This window comes from Phacochoerus africanus, chromosome 1, assembly GCF_016906955.1.
Source record: "Phacochoerus africanus isolate WHEZ1 chromosome 1, ROS_Pafr_v1, whole genome shotgun sequence".
Lineage (NCBI taxonomy): Eukaryota > Metazoa > Chordata > Mammalia > Artiodactyla > Suidae > Phacochoerus > Phacochoerus africanus.
The window spans coordinates 60,417,929-60,435,938 of NC_062544.1; the positions used below are offsets into that span (position 1 = coordinate 60,417,929).

At 42.7% G+C, this 18,010-nt stretch overlaps 1 protein-coding gene across 1 annotated transcript in view; it reads left to right on the forward strand.

The window, feature by feature from the left end:
* ADAMTS12 (ADAM metallopeptidase with thrombospondin type 1 motif 12) overlaps nt 1–18,010 on the forward strand; it is a 371,922-nt gene that overhangs the window by 212,632 nt on the left and 141,280 nt on the right. Inside the window, exon 6 of the mRNA XM_047767431.1 lies at nt 13,832–13,956. Within this exon, the coding sequence (XP_047623387.1) occupies nt 13,832–13,956 (125 nt within the window). The remainder of the gene's footprint in view (nt 1–13,831; nt 13,957–18,010) is intronic.

Sequence of the window (18,010 nt, forward strand, 5' to 3'; positions counted from 1 at the left end):
TGCAACCTACACCACAGCTCATGACAATGCTGGATCACTGACCCACTGAGCAAGGCCAGGGATCAAACCCACATCCTCCTGGATACTAGTCGGATTCATTTCCCCTGTGCCACAATGGGAGCTCCCTTAATTTTTTTCTTAATTCTTTTATTGTCATAAATATGTGTGTGTGTGTGTGTGCGTATGTAAACTGTAAAATTTGTCATTTTGCAATATACAACCCAGTAGCATTTACAGTGTTTTGCAACCATCACTGCTAGTTTCAGAACATCATCCCAAAGGAAATCCCTATCCATCAAGCAACTATTCACTTTCTTCTCCCCGCCAGCTCCTGCCAACCACTCATCTGATTTCTTTTTAAAAAAATTATTGAAGTATAATTGATTTACACTGTTGTGTTAATTTCTGCTGTATAGCAAAGCGACTCAATTATATATGTATACATTCCTTTTCATATTTGTTTCCTCTTTGGTTTATCGTAGGATCGTGAATATAAGTCCCTGGGCTGTACAGTATGATCTTGTTGTTTATCCATCATTTGTATACAAGTTTGCATCTGCTAATTCCAAACTCTCAATCCTTCCCTCTCTGACATCCTCCCCCTTGGCAACCACAAGTCTGTTTTCTCTGTCTGTGAGTCTCTTCCGGTTTTGTAGATAAGTTCATTTGTGTGATATCTTAGATTCCACATATAAGTAATATTGCATGGTGTTTGTCTTTGTCTGACTTACTTCACTCAGTATGATAATCTTTAGGTCCATCCATGTTACTGCAAATGGCATTATTCCATTCATTTTTATGGCTGAGTAATATTCCATTGTATATATGTACCACATTTTCTTTATCCATTCATTGGAATTCCTAGCATCAATGACTTTCTTTAATTCTTATCTTTCTTATTCTAAATCATACCCAACAACTCACACCATTTTGGACTTCATTTTCTGTTGTGGGTTCAAGATACTTGGTGGTTAATCTACATACATACAATAGTTTCTCTTTGTTCGTTACCACCATGTAAAAACCATTGTAGATTTTCATCACATATTGAGAATAAATTAAGGTAGTCTGATACTTGCTTTGGAGCATCCTGAAGGCATCTCAAAGAATAAAAGGTCATATTTCAGACCAATGGAAACTCAGGTGCACATAACCATAAGCTGCAAAGACTTGTCAAGAATATTAAGACATTGGGGGTCAAGAAATCAGAGTTGCTTTAGAGATTAACTGACTTGCTCTCACTCCTATCCTGTCTCCATGCAACCCTGAGTTAAGTTCTTATTTTCACTTTATGACCCAAATTTTGTCCTTTGAACTTCTATGCTCCCTCCAGGATTTGGACACAAACTTGGCCTCCTCCCCTTTCCATTTCTCTAGACCAATTCATTTGGTGGCTTCCCTGCTCCACTTTGGGGCCAGGGGTTAGGGATCCCATTGCCCCTTTCCTTCCTCCTCTTGTAAGGAGTTGACATTGTGGCGAGCACTGATTTATAGTTCTCCCCCCTCTTTCTAGCCATATAACCTTCAGCAGGTTATTTAACTTTTTCGTGCCTCCACTTCTTCATTTGGTAAAGAGTATTTACTTCCTAGGTTTGCTGTGAGAATCAAACATGTTAATTAAGGTTGTAGCATAGTATCCGGTTTGTAGAAGTTACTCCATCCATGTCACTTGTCAGGATCTTTCTTATTCTTATCATTGTCATTGTCATTATTTAGGTTCCACAATAACCTTGGAAACTTGTTACTATTTTTTTTTTGTCTTTTTGCATTTTTTTTTCCCTAGGGCCACTCCCATGGCATATAGAGGTTCCCAGGCTAGGGGTCTAATCAGAGCCACAGCAATGCAAGATCCAAGCCTCGTCTGTGACCCACACGACAGCTCATGGCAATGCCAGATCCTTAACCCAATGAGCAAGACCAGGGATCAAACCTGCAGCCTCATGGTTCCTAGTCAGATTCGTTAACCACTGAGCCACGACGGGAACTCCAGAAACTTGTTACTATTTATACTCATTTCATGAATGAGGAAACTGTACCAAAGTCCTTGATGGAAAATAAAAAATGTAAAAGACAAGATAAGGATCATAAGAAGTGGGAAACTTCTTTTAAGAACAGGATAGAGGCAAAACTGGGATGGGAGTAAGTTGGGATAAAGCCAACCAGGTGGGCCCCAGGTCACTGTGCCATGGAGGGCCGGAGCCTGAGGGTGTCAGGCTGGCTGGAAGAGGTGGCAGTAAGGCTGACAGACAGGAAGGAGGTGACTCTTTTCACAGAAAATTTCTCTTGGTCTTGGAGTGATTCTGTTATAGGTTCACTTCTATGAAACTCTGGAGTTAAAAGCCTTATTAAATTTGGAGATTCAGGCTGGTGAGTTCCTCTGAGCGCAGGGTGATTTGTGGGTCTGTAATAACTTATAGAACTGCTGCTTTTTCAAGAGAAATGTCAACAATATTGGCAATGAACTTGGACACTCATCACTTTATTTATTTATTTGTCTTTTTGTCTTTTTAAGGCCGTACCCACAGCATATGGAGGTTCCCAGGCCAGGGGTCTAATCGGAGCTGCAGCTGCCGGCCTGCACCACAGCCACAGCAATGCCAGATCCAAGCCACATCTGTAACCTACACCTAGCTCATGGCAATGCTGGATTCTTGACCCACTGAGCGAGGCCAGGGATGGAACCTGCAACCTCATGGTTCCTAGTTAGATTTGTTTCTGCCGCACCATGACGGGAACTCCAGATATTCATCACTTTAAAAATAAAATCCAGAGTCTCTTCCTCTGATAGTCAGATGGGCTATTCCTTGACACACGGAAAGTTTTCAGATTAAACTTTTTACCACTTTTCTCATCTCTGCCTCTTCACATTCTTTCAGGAACCTAAGCCTGGCAAGCAGAGCATGATCAGATTTGCATTGAATCACAAATTCTCAAGGAAATCAATATATGTTTTTTTTTTTTTTCATTATGAAGAGAGAATTTACAAAGAGAACAATTTACAATGAAAGCCATGTTCTTGAAAAATCATTTTCTCACTCCCTCTTGGGACCATTTCTGTGAGCCGTGGCTGATTTCCTCTAGGTCACCTCCCTGTCCAATCAGGTCACATACTCAAATGAATAGAAATAAATAGGAAAGAGAATGTTGGATGTGAATGGGACTCACTGGAGAAAATGATGTGAGACAAAATGATGACAGAACAAAAAGCGAAATCTATTTCTGTTTATAGAGGAAATAGGAAAAATTCATGTGGATAGGGCTTTGTTTTGACAAGCTCACATAATGATGAGGATGCTTTATAGGAAATGTTTAGTACAAGTTTCTCCTTATTCATGGCATAACCAGCATGATCTCTGGGAAGCTCCTTTGTATCTTGTGTATATTTAGGGCTGTGTGGTATTGACACAAAGCTAATGATGCTCACCAAGGCACCCGTGATCAGCTGCCTTCAAGAAACCAAGTGAGTGTTTCTTGAACTTGACCTCTTATGAGACTTTGAGATAAAGAGGCTGAGGGAGCTGAAAAAAGTTGAGCTCAATTAAAACTTCCTGGAAGAGTCACAGCATCCAGCAGAAAAGTAGTGAGTTGTCACTGACCTTGTGTTAAATGCCCTATATTGTAGAATTCAACACAGGGGCAACGTACCCAGTTACAAATGACCAGCAACTCGGTTAATTTCACTTGCTTTGGCTCTAAGATGAACTGACAAAGGCAATAAGGAAAAAAGCAAAGCAAGATTTGGGGATAGACTTCAGGCCCTAACTTTTTTTTTTCTTATTGATGAAAATTCAATTACCTATCAAGTTAAGAGGGGAAAAAAGGGAATTTTATTTGAGCCAAACTGAGGATTATGACCCAGAAAGCAGACACTCAGAAAGCTCTGAGAACTGTCCTGCCTGTTAGAAGCTGGAGGCACAATCATATACATTTTTCGAGACAAACATTCCCTTTTGATCGTATATCAAAATGATATACTGATATGTTACAACAAGTTCACCAAGGATCCAGAATCTAGGCAAGCAGGTACAAAGTGAGCAGTAAGGCCCCATGCTCCCTACAGAGCTGGGAAAGGATGCTGTTCTTTTAAGAAGCCACGTTACTAGCATCAGAGGAAAGACAAAATGGATCTTCATAGTCGGGCAGGCACTCCCGTTCTGGGGAGCTCTGGTTAAGTCATTATGCAGATGCGTGCACTGCTCATTAGGGAGGGGCACAGAGGCCCAGGCAAACACAGGGAGAGAATTTAATGTTTGCTTTGTTCTTGTCCTGCCTTAAATATAAATTTTATTGCATCACTCATCCCTGGCTATCCCCCAGGTTGTTCCAGAATTGCTCTTATAAAAACATTGGCATGTTAAGATCCCCTCTGTTTTTGTTTGTTTGTTTGGTTGGTTTTGGCTTTTTTTGCCATTTTTCTTGGGCCGGAGCAGCATATGACATATGGAGGTTCCCAGGCTGGGGTCTAATCAGAGCTGTAGCCGCTGGCCTACGCCAGCGCCACAGCAACGCGGGATCCGAGCCTCGTCTGCAACCTACACCACAGCTCATGATGACGCCGGATCCTTAACCCACTGAGCAAGGCCAGGGATCGAACGCGAAACCTCATGGTTCCCAGTCAGATTCGTTAACCACTGAGCCATGACGGAAACTCCAAGAATCCCCTCTGTTAACATCTCTTTACAAGCAGCTCCTTTGCCTGTTTCCCTCCTTCCCCCTCATCCTGATGCTGGAACATCTCAACAACCATGCAGCCCTGGCCCATATATTTAGATGGTTCCACCTTGACAGCGTTGCTCCATCACCTGTTCTCCATCCTCCTCCTCATTCCTGTCGAGAACCCTGGAGGGTCTTAGACTTCCCTCCTCTTGCAGTGTATCCTGCCCTACCTTCATGGATGCAGTGATGGGAGAAGACATAAGACTTGTGGGTCAGAGACAAAGGACATTATGACTCCCAGCACACATATCATATGACCTTCATGTTTGTATCTGTCCTATGGAACCTAGGGGACAAGAAGGACAGATACAAACATGAAGGTCATATGATACAAAAAGCTGTCAGGGCCTTTGTTCAGAAGAGGTGACAATCAGCAACACAATAATAGTGGGGGACTTTAATACCCCACTTACATCAAGGACATCAAGGGAGAGAGCACCCAGACAGAGAATCAGCAAGGAAACACAGGCCTTAAATGACTCCCTGGACCAGCTAGATTTAACTGATATTGTTAGAAGATTCCACTCCAAAGCAGCAGAATATATATTCTTCTCAAGTGCACAGGGAACATTCTCCAGGATAGATCACATCTTGGGCCACAGAGCAAGCTTAGGTAAATTTTTAAAAGTTGAAATTATCCCATGCATTTTCTCCAACCATAATGCTATAAGACTAGAAATCAACTACAAGAAAAAAAACAGCAAAAAACCCAAAAAAGGTGAAGATAAGAGACCCCTGTAAAATTGTCTCCTGACAGTTGTGATTACAGGCACCAGAATGATTATTTTCTGCTTCATCCTTAAATTTCTGGCCTCTTACCTTCCTTTTCTCTAGTCAGATCTTGACTCATTAATGGATTGACTGCAAAACTTCTCCCACACACAAACACACACAAAAAAAAGAGTTCCTGTCATGGCTCAGTAGAAACAAACCTGATTAGCATCCATGAGGACGCAGGTTCGATCCCTGCCCTTGCTCAGTAGGTTAAGGATCCGGCGTTGCCGTGAGCTGTTGTGTAGGTCACAGATGCAGCTCCAATCCCACATTGCTGTGGCTGTGGTTTAGGCCAGCAGCTATAGCTCCAATTTGACCTTTAGCCTAGGAACCTCCATATGCCATAGGTACGGCCAAAAAAAAAAAAAAACAAACCACCCAAGCAAAAAAACAAAAAACTTCTCTAGCACAGAATCTGCACTTTTGTCTGGCTTAATGGAAACATTCGTCACCTTCTCTCTCCATTCCTTGAGAGGTGATGAGCATTGTCTGCTTGGTCAGTATCCTGTGAATGCCAAGCTGTGTGCAGGGCCTGAGATAAGGAGAGGAATAAACAGCAGTCCTTGCTCTGGAGGAACTAAGGAGGAAACAAGCCTGCAATTTAAATATCTTAACCTAGTGCAGCAAGGGCTATGAGCCAGGGTACACAAGATAGATTTGTAGCAAACTACTCCAGGCTGGGGGCAGGAAGACTTCCTGGAAATGCCCCGACTGAGTCTTAAAGAATTAATGGATGTCCAGTAAGTTAAAGGGGAAGAGAGAGAAGAGGGGGGCATTCTAGGTAGAGGAAGCAGCCTGACAAAAGCAAAGAGACAAATAATGTGTGTAGGGTAAAGGAAATGATAATATGAGCCGTTTGAATGTTGCTGGAACATAAACTGTGAGGTTGCAATGAAGGGAAGACTTCCTGGAGGCTAGACTTGGGAGGGTCTGGAGTCTTTCATGGTGATATGGCCAGCCTTGGGTGTCAGCTAGATTGACCTGGCAATGGCAAGAAGTTTGGATTTAAAGAGAAGAAAGAAGGAGAACAGCTAAGAGACACTTCAAGAATCAATCCAAGCTTCAAATGATGAGGGTTTGAGCAAGGGCAGTTGGGGGTAAAGATGGAGAGGAGGTCAAGGTAGCAGCACATGATGACACATTGGGATGATGAATAAGGAGAGAGAAGAGACCAATAGGAGGACACTGGGTTGGTGGTGGTTCCTGTAACAAAGAGGATCCAGAAAGAACAACAGGTTACCATGGGGAGAAAGGATTTCAGGGATGCTGGGTTGGGGGTACCTCATGCCATCTAGAAGAGGGTGTCCATCAAGAGATTTGGGTGCATGAGTTTGAACTCCAAGAAAGCTTTGGAATGAGATACAGACTTGAGCGTTAATAGCACATAGGTGATCGCCCAAAATGTAACTGTGATTGGGAGTGAGCTAAGCAATGAACCAGAAGGAGGGCAGAGGAAGAAGGGCCCATAAAAGAGCCCGAGAAATAGTCAGAGAGTAAGAGGAGGATGGGGAGCTGGAGATCTCGGAAGTACAGGGTCTCTGCCTGTGTCTGTTTGGGGGGTGAGAAGGGGGAGATAGATAAGCAATAATGATTGGTAGACAAAATACTAAATCTTTCCAATTGTTCAAAGCAAAAAGTTTAGAGAAGACTTCAATAGTTTGGAAACCACCAGTCTTGGACTAGCAGCTGGAAACCTGGCATCACAACCCTGCTCTGCCAAAGCCTGCTGTGACTTGGCTGATGTACACTCCTCTCTGGCTGCTATTTCCTCACTGTCTAAATGAGAGAACTGGATTTATAATTCCTAATGTTGTTCAGGGAATTAGGCTCATAGTCATGACGGAAAAATTGGAGGCAGAGTTTTCTGCTGCAACATCTGGGAAATGACTTCTTTCTGCGTGGCGATAAAGCTGTGTCCTTGTTGACACTGAATTTGGCTCAGAAATCAGGGAGAGGGGATGTTTGTAAACATTCACTTCTCCTCACACAGACACATGCAGATTGGTTATGTAAGTTCTTCCAAAATAGTGAGTCCAGTCAATGATGAAAAGGACAATATCGAAGCAAAAAGTGGAGTTTTTCTAATCTGGCGCTATCCTGCCTTGAGCTGCATGGCCCCACCAGGGACCATGAGCCAAAGGGGAACATCCCAGATGGGCTCCATCTGCTTCTGCCTGTGTGGCCACCTCGCCTCTTAACAAGCTTTTATATCCAGGGCTGTTTAAATAGGTGTGTGAGTGTGTGGTGTGTGGCCTTTTCCTACCCTGTAACCCATGTGAAAAATTATACATGCCCTTTGATTCAAAACTGTGGGATCTCATGGATAACTAATTAGTAAGTAACCCACATAGACGCCCACCGAGAAGTGGTTTATAAGACCTCTGTGGCAACCCTCCAAACTTGATCCAGACCATCTATTATTTTTAAGATATTAAAAAGAAATTTTTTTTGTCTTTTTTTTGCCATTTCTTGGGCCACTCCCGTGGCATATGGAGGTTCCCAGGCTAGGGGTCTAATCGGAGCTGTAGCCGCCAGCCTACACCAGAGCCACAGCAACTCGGGATCCAAGCCGCGTCTGCGACCTACACCATAGCTCACGGCAATGCCAGATCCTTAACCCACTGAGCAAGGCCAGGGATCAAACCCGCAACCTCATGGTTCCTAGTCGGATTCATTAACCACTGCACCACTACGGGAACTCCAAAAAGAAATTTTTTTGAGGTGACTGTAGGATCACAGGCAGAAATAGTATGAAAATCCCTTATATCCCTCATCCAGTTTCCCTCCGTGATGACATCTTGCACCACTTTGGTACAATATTAGAACCAATACATTGATATTCATACAAGCCATCTGCCTTATTCTGAGTTCACCAGCTCTACAAGCACTAGTTGGAGTGTGTGTGTGTGTTTATATTTAGTTTCATGCAGTTTTAACATGTGCAGATCTCTATGACCTTCCCTAAAGCACAGAGCAGTTCCCTTACAAAAATCGCTCAGGCCCCCCTTTTGTACCTCCCTCTACCCACCCACCTCACTCCTGGAAAGCCCTGCTCGCCATCCGCTGTAATGTCATCCTATCGGGAATATTATATAAATGGAATCGTGCACTGCGTAACCTCTTGAGATTGCATTTCTTTCCTTCAGCCTAATTCCCTTGAGATCCATCCAAGCTGTGGGTCTTGAGAGTTTGTTCCTTTTTAGTCCTGAGTCAGCTTCCATGGTACAGACCAGTTTATTTAACCGGGCACTCACCAAGGGACATGTGGACTGTTCCCAGTCTTTTGCTATCATGCATGAAGCTGCTGTAAACATTCCACCACAGGATTTTGTGCGAGCATAAGTCTTCATTCCTCTGGGACAAGTGTCCAGGAATGCACTTACTGGGTCCTATGGTGGTTGTATATTTAATTTTTTAAGAAGCTGCTGTTTTCCATAGTGGCTGGAATATTGTACATTCTTTTTTTCAAATTTTGTTTTATAAGTATAGTTGACTTCATGAGTTCCCAGCATGGCTTAGTGGTAACGAACCCAACTAGTATCCCAGAGGATGTGGGTTTGATCCCTGGCCTCGCTCAATGGGTTAAGGATCCAGTGTTGCTGTGAGCTGCAGTGTAGGTCGCAGATGCAGCTGGGATCCTGTGTTGCTGTGACTGTGGCACAGGCTGGAAGCTGCAGCTCTGATAGGACTCCTAACCTGGGAACTTCCCATATGCCATAGGTACAGCCCTAAAAAGACAAAAAAAAAAAGTATAGTTGATTTTACAATGTTGTATTTGTTTCCTGTGTACAGCGAAGTAGATCAGTGCATATAAATATATCCATTCTTTTTCCCCATATAGGTTATTACAAACTACTGAGTAGATTTTCCTGGAAATTCTCACCTCCTATTTTACATTCTTACCAGCAGGATACACGTGGCCCAGTTTTACCACATCTTTACCATTGTTTGAGTGCTCTCACTTTTAAAAATTTTAGTCATTTTGCTAAGCATGTGGTAGTATCTCATTGTGGCTTTAATTTGCAATTCTCTGATGGCTAATGAGGTTGAATACCTTTTCATTGTGCTTAACCGCCACATGTATGTCCTCGTCAGTGAAATGTCTCTTCATGTTTTTTGCCTGTTTTCTAATTATTCTTTTATTACTGAGCTTTGAGAAATCCTTATATTTTGTACGCAGAAGTCTTGACAGCTCTGTGGCTTACAAATACTTCCTCCCACTCTGTAGCCCATCTTTTCATTCTCTTCACAAGGTTTCTCTCAGAGCAAAAGCTTTTCATTTTGATGAAGTCCAGGTTTACAATTTTTCCTTTTCTGGATCATCTTATTAGTATCCAGTCTCTGAACACTTTGCCTAGCCCTCACCACTCAAGATTTTCTCCTATGATTTTTTTTTTAATTTTATTGTTTTACATTTTACCTTTCAGTCTATGATCCATCTTGAGATAATTATTGTATAATGTGAAGTTTAGATCAAGGCTCATGTCTTTCCTCAGCATTTCGTAATTTTCCAGATACAGAGTACATGTTTTGTTAGAAATCTAAAAAAAATAACACTTTCATTTTGTTTTCTTTGGAATGATGCAAAATACCATTCTTTTTATTTTTAAAATCTTTCATTATGATTTTTATTTTTTCCATTATAGTTGATTTACAGTGTTCTGTCAAGTTCTACTGTACAGCAGTGACCCAGTCATACACACACACACACACACACACACACACACACACACACACACACACACATATTCTTTTTTTCACATTATCCTCCATCATGTTCCATCACAAGTGACTAGATATAGTTCCCAGTGCTTTCTAGCAGGATCTCATTGCTTATCCAATTCAAATGCTGTAGTTAACCAAATGCATCTTTTAACCCCAAACTCCCAATCCATGACATTCCCTCCCCTGCCCCCTTGGCAACCACAATTCAGTTCTCCATGTCATGAGTTTCTTTTTTGTGGAAAGGTTCATTTGTGCCGTATATTAGATTCCAGATACAAGTGATATCATGTGGTATTTGTCTTTCTCTTTCTGGCTTATTTCTCTTAGTATGAGAGTCTTTGGTTCCATCCAAGTTTCTGCAAATGGCATCATTTTGTTCTTTTTTATGGCTGAGTAGTATTCCATTGTGTATATATACCACATCGTCTTAATCCATTCATTTGTCAATGGACATTTAGGTTGTTTCCATGTCTTGGCTATTGTGAGTAGTGCTGCAGTGAACATGTGGGTGCATGTGTCTTTTTCAAGGAAAGTTTTGTCTAGATATATGCCCAAGAGTGGGATTGCTGGGTGATATGGTAGTTCTATATTTAGTTTTCTGAGGTACCTCCATACTGTTTTCCTTAGAGGTTGTACCAATTTACCTTCCCATCAACAGTGCAGGAGGGTTCCTTTTTCTCCACACCCTCTCCAGCATTTGTTATTTGTTGCCTTGTTAATGATGGCTATTCTGACTGGTGTGAGGTGGTACTTCATAGTAGTTTTGATTTGCACTTCTCTAATAATCAGTGATGTTGAGCATTTTTTTCATGTGCTTGTTGGCCATCTGTATGTCTTCTTTGGAGAAATGTCTATTCAGTTCTTTTGCCCATTTTTCACTTGGGTTGTTGATTTTTCTTGATGTTGAGTTGTATAAGTTGTTTGTATATTTTAGAGATTAAGCCCTTATCAGCTGCATTGTTTCTATCATTCCATAGCCATTGTTTTTAAATTAATGAATATCTTTCAGAGACTTCCTTCCCCTCACCCCCAAACGAATGAATGTAGCGTTAAAAACAGACCTCAAAGCAATATAATCGTAGTTGATGTGTTGTTTGATGACCTACCTTCCCATCTGAAAGAGCGAGAAATAAGGTATCAACTAATGAGGCTGGTCACCAGTTAGAACCACAGCTTCACCTAGGAGCCCCCTGTTCTCAGTCTTTGATTCAGCAACTCACCTGAGTGACTTTCAGCTGGTTCTTCACTTCTCTGGGGTTTAATTTCTTCTTACTGTAAAATGAAACTAACAATGCATGCTTTACAAATAATGCTGAGAATTTGCGATTAAATTAAACAAGAGGAGTTCCCATCGTGGCGCAGTGGTTAACGAATCCGACTAGGAACCATGAGGTTGTGGGTTCGGTCCCTGGCCTTGCTCAGTGGGTTACCGACGCTGCGTTGCCCTGAGCTGTGGTGTAGGTTGCAGACGCGGCTCGGATCCTGCGTTGCTGTGGCTCTGGCATAGGCCGGTGGCTACAGCTCGGATTGGACCCCTAGCCTGGGAATCTCCATATGCTGCGGGAGCGGCCCAAGAAATAGCAACAACAACAACAACAACAGACAAAAAGACACAAAAGACAAAAGACAAAAAAAAATTAAACAAGAGAATATATGTGAAAGTATCTGGCACATAGTAAATGATCAAGAAGGGTTTCCTTCCTTCCTTTTCTCCTTTTCCTTCCTTCCTTCCTCTACCCCTACCCTTTTTATTTCCTTCTGTTTTCTTCCTTTCCATTTATGATTCACACCACCAGACCAGTTCTTTATGGTGTGTGTGGACTGGTTGTTTCAGTAGGGTGACTATGCTAACTATAGTTTGATTAGTTGAATAGTATAGTTCCCCAAAACTCCTCTTCCACCATATATCATATAATAGATGATATAATGATGAGGATTTTTATTTTATTGTATTTATTTTATTTTGCCTTTTAGGGCCACATTTGCAGCATATAAAAGTTCCCAGTTCACAGGCTAGCGATCTAATCAGAGTTGCAGCTGACGGCCTATGCCACAGCCGCAGCAACATGGGATCTGAGCCACATCTGCAACCTATACCACAGCTCACAGCAATGCCAGATCCTTAACCCACTGAGCGAGGCCAGGAACCCTTGAGGATGCAGGTTCGTTACTGCTGAGCCACAATGGGAACTCCCATGATGAGGATTTTTAAATAATGAATTTGCTACTTTTATTTAAGAATAAAATTCTTTACTCTAAGGAGTTCAGTGAGTTTTCATGAGCCATGAGCTACCTGTGTTTTCATGAAAGGAACGTGATCTGTGGTAGTCAATTCGCATGGTGGGGGGACCTAGGAGGACCTCCAATGGGCAACTGAAGCCCCTCAGACCTTGTCTGATTTAGATGTGGACCTTATAAAAATGCAAAATATGGAGAAACAAGCTCAAAATTTGATGTAGAGACTTCCCTGAAGTTCTCGGGCTGATAGATTAGAGTGGGCCAGCAGGGGTAGTCATTCTCCACTTAGAATCCACCTTGTATGAAGGATGGCTCTTTATAGAAACTCCAAATGAACAGGGCAAGGGAAAGCTATTTCTACTTTAGAAATTCAAATGAAACTGGAGTCCCTTTAGGGCTGATGATCCCTTTTTTCTCCCCCTGCCATTTGACAAGTGTTCATCCAGTTAATTTGGAGGAAGCCCTCTCCTCCCATCTCCAGTAGCAACCGTGGGCCAGATCGGTATGACTCAGCAGCCCTTGAAATTACAGGCTGGAGGCATCTTCCCCAGCCTCCTTATTGTTGTCAGACAGTCAATTATCCCACCTGGTGAGAAGCCTGGAAAGATTATGTCACCCTCTTCCCCTCACCCACCAATGTCAAACCAAGATGGAAACATGGGCATGGAAACATCCAGTGCTCCTTGCAGGATACCCCATGAAAAGAAAAATCCTTTTGTTGAAAATTTCTTCATTATGCATTAGAATTAAAAATGCCTCTTTGGAGTTCCTGTCGTGGCTCAGTGGTTAATGAGTCCAACTAGGAACCATGAGGTTGCGGGTTTGATCCCTGGCCTTGCTCAGTGGGTTAAGGATCCAGCGTTGCCGTGAGCTGTGATGTAGGTTGCAGACGCAGCTTGGATCCTGCATTGCTGTGGCTCTGGTGTAGGCTAGCAGCTACAGCTCCGATTAGACCCCTAGCCTGGGAACCTCCATATGCCCCAGGAGCGGCTCAAGAAATAACAAAAAGACAAAAAAAAAATGCCTCTTTGGAATTGTATTGGCTTGGGAAGCGGAGAACCATTAGAAATAGGACTTCAAATAGCTGTTGGCCATTGCTAATAATATTTTTAATTTTTCTTCAAGGTCTACTTGTCCTGATGATAATTTCTGTAATTCTTGCAGTTCGCCCTTTTATATTCTTCTGGGTGGCATCATGAGAATGATAGTATTTAAAGTGGGTTGGCCCAGAGGAGTAAATTGGCCTCCCCAAATTCCTGCAGGATGTCTGGCACCCCCACCCAGAGCTCATCTCACTTGGCTGCTGCTGGGGACTAATGTGGGTGGGCCCGACCACAGCAAACTCACCCATGCCAATCTCTCCCTCTTCCTTCTCCAGCAAGGATTGAAAATAGTTCACCATGCAGACAAGACACTGTCCAGCTTTTGTAAGTGGCAGAAAAGCATCAATCCCAAGAGTGACCTCAACCCTGCCCATCATGATGTGGCTGTCCTCCTCACCAGGTACTCCAGAGACTACGTACAAGCCAGGGCTGCAGGCAGGGAGGGCTGGCAGGTGAAAGGGTTGCCGGGTGTTCAAACCCATGAGATTCTTCTACTCTTTGCTGCTCTTAGTTGTTTTAAAATGCGGCTCCTGACTCTCATACCAGTAAGGGAGCAGCCAGCAAACTTGCTAAATGGGCATGACTCTTCGCGTTAATAAACCATCTCTGCTGGCAAAACACACGCCTTTCTCCTGTCCCAGGGATGGTTTCATCTTTCAAATTCTCTTCTTGGGGCAGCTCTGTAAACAGGAAGCTTGTTTGCAGATCCTCATTAAAGATTTCTGTGATTCTTTTATTTGTTTGTTTTGAACAATAAACGAAGAAAAAAGCCTTTTTAGGGCTGCACCCATAGCATATGGAAGTTCCCAGGCTAGGGGTTGAATCAGAGCTGTAGCCACCGGCCTACACCACAGCCACAGCACTGCAAGATCTGAGCTGCGTCTGTGACCTACCCCACAGCTCACCGCAACACCAGATCCTGAACCCACTGAGCAAGGCCAGGGATCGAATCTGCATCCTCATGGAAACTAGTCGGATTTGTTACTGCTGAGCCACAATGGGAACTCTCAATTTCTGTGATTCTTAACCATGGGATTTTTCATCCTTTCATTTTATTTTTTTTAAATTAAATTTCCTCCAATTTGGAGACCTGCAACTATCTCTACAGAAATCAGCCCTCCTTGTAATCCATCTCTGGCTGATATCAAAGAAGAATAAAGGGAGAAGGTCCTCCCCTGAATAGGCGGTATGATTGGCTGGCATCCTCCTCCCTTGTGTCCTCATGAAAATACTGTTTTATTCTGACAACAGATTGACCCTGGTGCTAATAGGAACCATCGAACCTTCTAAGATGCATAGCTATGAAAAGCTAGTGAAGTCCCTGATCAACCCAGGCTCTTGGAAGACTGTTTACTCACTGATTTGATAAATATTTATGGAACACCTACTACATAACAGACACTATTTTATTTAGACAATTGAAGTTCTTACATTTATAGGGGAAAGTAAGTTCTCACTGGGCAGCCCTATGCAGATTCAGAGACATCCTGAAATCCAAGGATGTGTGATGAAAGCAGCCCTTTGGCCGGGCCCTCCAGCCACAGAGAACTTCAGGCAAGGGAAGGCCTGGGGGCATATGGTGTGTGTGTGTGTGTGTGTATGTGTGGTCCCCATGGAAGACAGGGTGCCCTGAACATCTTGGCTCATCATCTGTCACTTTGAAAGGATTTTCCCAGTGCCTAGGATGCCTATAAGTGATAATAATCAGCCCCTACCCTATCTAAACGTCTGCTTTACCCCGACCGGAAATTCCAATCATCAGAATCACTCTTTTGAGCAATAGTATCAAAAATTTGGTTGAATGCAAACATGTTCCAAAATAAGTCTGTGGCATAAATCTATTGCATTCAGTTCATTAGGACTTATAACACCTGAGTTGACCATAGCTCCCCTGGGGAATAGGTAGGTGTGGGTATAGAATGTAAGCACAGAGGCCTTAAGGAGCCAGCAGAAAGCCAGGAAGCATGAGGACTCAGGCAAGGGACACAGGGAAGACTTCGGTCTAGGTATGACCTGGCTATAGGGAAGAACCTGGGACTCCAGGACCAGCATTCACCACCTGGCAGCTGTGTCTCAGCTCTGACTCTTCTTTTCCTGAAAGCAGAAATAATTTTTCCTCTCAGTCTCGCTTGGAGACATGAGTGAGTTCATGATAGCTGGCATTTGGGGAGTATTTGACATTGGCCTGACCCTGTGCCACATCTGTTAGAAAGGTCATGGTTCCATTGAATCCCCACAGCAACGCTCATAGTTCACACCTATCAATCATTCCTATTTTACAGATGGAGAAACTGAGGCTTAGTTATATCACCTACCCCAAATCTCACCACTTTTAACAAGGACAGCTAGGACTGAATTCTAGCTAGTTGGACCCCCAATATCCATACTCTTAAATATTACCCAATAAGAATATGAAGGATCTGTTCTCTTTTTTTATTATTATAATTTTTCTTCCTTAGAATTGGGCTCTAGTTTAAAGCTCACCAGCTCCTAGACTGTAGAAAGTATTTCAAGTTTTGAAGCAGGATTCCTCAACATCAACACTATTAATGTTTTGGGTTGGCTAATTCTTTGCTGTAAGAGGCTGTCCTGTGCCTTGCAGTGCATTTAACAGTATCCCTGGCCTCTATCCATGTGATGCCAGTGGCACTCTCCTTCAAGTTGTGACAACCAAAACTGTCTCCAGACATTGCCAGATGTTTTCTAGGAGGATGTGGGGAGCAAAATCCACCCCTGTTGAGAACTTCTGGTCTGAATAGGTAGACCAAATAGGTAGGCTCAGGAAAGAGGGAGGTGTAAGACTGTGCTAACCCCTCAAGGACTATGCTGACATCCCCTTCCCAAGAGTTCTCTACAGAGGTACACTTAGTAGAAGTGAATTTGGCATGAGCACCAAAGAGATGGGGCTGCATGCCAAGATGTGTTGTCTCCAATACTATGCCCAGTGCATCATGGAGGTGGGGCTGATCTCCTTTGGGAAATTTAAGTTCCTTGCCTCCAATAACCATATTTTACAATCCTTTTGTGATTCCCTTTTTTCTTCTTTAGTGCTGGATACTTAATAGGCACTCAATAAACAGTTAGTCAAGGGACCCAACTTTCTGCTTGATCAGAATGTGAAGGCTGGTAGATGAGCTAAGAGCATCATTCATCTTTTCCCAGCAGCTCCATGCAGACCTTGACCGTTTTCTTTTGGGTTGTTTTTTTTTTTTTTAAATGAGATATTAAAAAGTAAATCTAGCAGTAGGAGAGGGTTTGGGGTGGAAATGCTATAAAATTTGGTTGTGGTAATTGTTGTACACCTATAAACGTAATAAAATTCATTGGGTAATTGAAAAAAATGTTTAAAAAAAAGCAAAGTGTTTGGTCAGTACTCCTACTGACTCAGAAATCATTTAGAGTGATTGTGTTGCATGATCCAACATAGCTCTCCAACAGAACTATCCAGCAACCTCCACCACAAGGAGGGATGGGGATTCATGTCTGCTGCGCATTCTCTGGGATGAAAGCTGCTTTCTCCTCTCCCATTATCTCAGCCCTTGTCTCCTGGAAAACGGAGACTCACAGGGGTTCCCAGAGCCTGGACCTTTTCCATGGCCCAATGGACACAAAAAGCACACCATTTGTTACCAGAAATGGTGCCCACACAAACCCCATGAGCTGAAGATCTGCAACCAACTAAAGCTCAGAACCCTGTTGGCAGTTGTGCTAGTCATTCTTGGCAAAGACCTCTCCTTGAACTAAAGAAAACCATACGACCAATTAATGACTCTTCAAAACTCTTGTCAGTAACTGAAATGATCCTTACCAGGATCTGGGAGCACATTTTTTTATTTAAAAGATGTAACTAGTATTTTGTGAGATCCTGGGAGTCTTTGTGCCCCCATCCCCTCCCCTATGCAGTACACTTAGTGCAGTGGGACTGGAGAGAGCATTAATTTGATCTCTGGATCTTTCTCCTGAGTGAGTGAAAGTTCTCAGATGGGTTTTGAGCTGCACCTCAGTAACCAAAAAGGCATTTCATATTTAAAATCTTCAGCCACGGCTGGCTGTCCCTTCTTTATTTAAAAGTTCAAATTAACTTTAATTTGCAATCAAATCCTTCTCTTGGGGTCAAATAATACAATTTGGTCTCCTGAGATTAAGAGCAAAAACAACTCAAAACATTTGCCATATTTTCCTGCATTTTTTAGGTGTTAATAGGATTCGATAATCAAGTGGCAAAATCGGAATAATCCTAGTGAATTCAAAATTGCTCCCTAATTCACATAAACTTTCACAATTTATTACTTATCTACTTATTTATTTATTGGCTGCACCTGCAGCACCCAGAAGTTCCTGGGTCAGGGTTTGAAACCACTCCACTGCAGTGACAACACCAGATCTTTAACTGGCTGAGCCACCAGGGAACTCCTAAAGCAATTTTAATCACGCTTTACAGACCATATCGAATG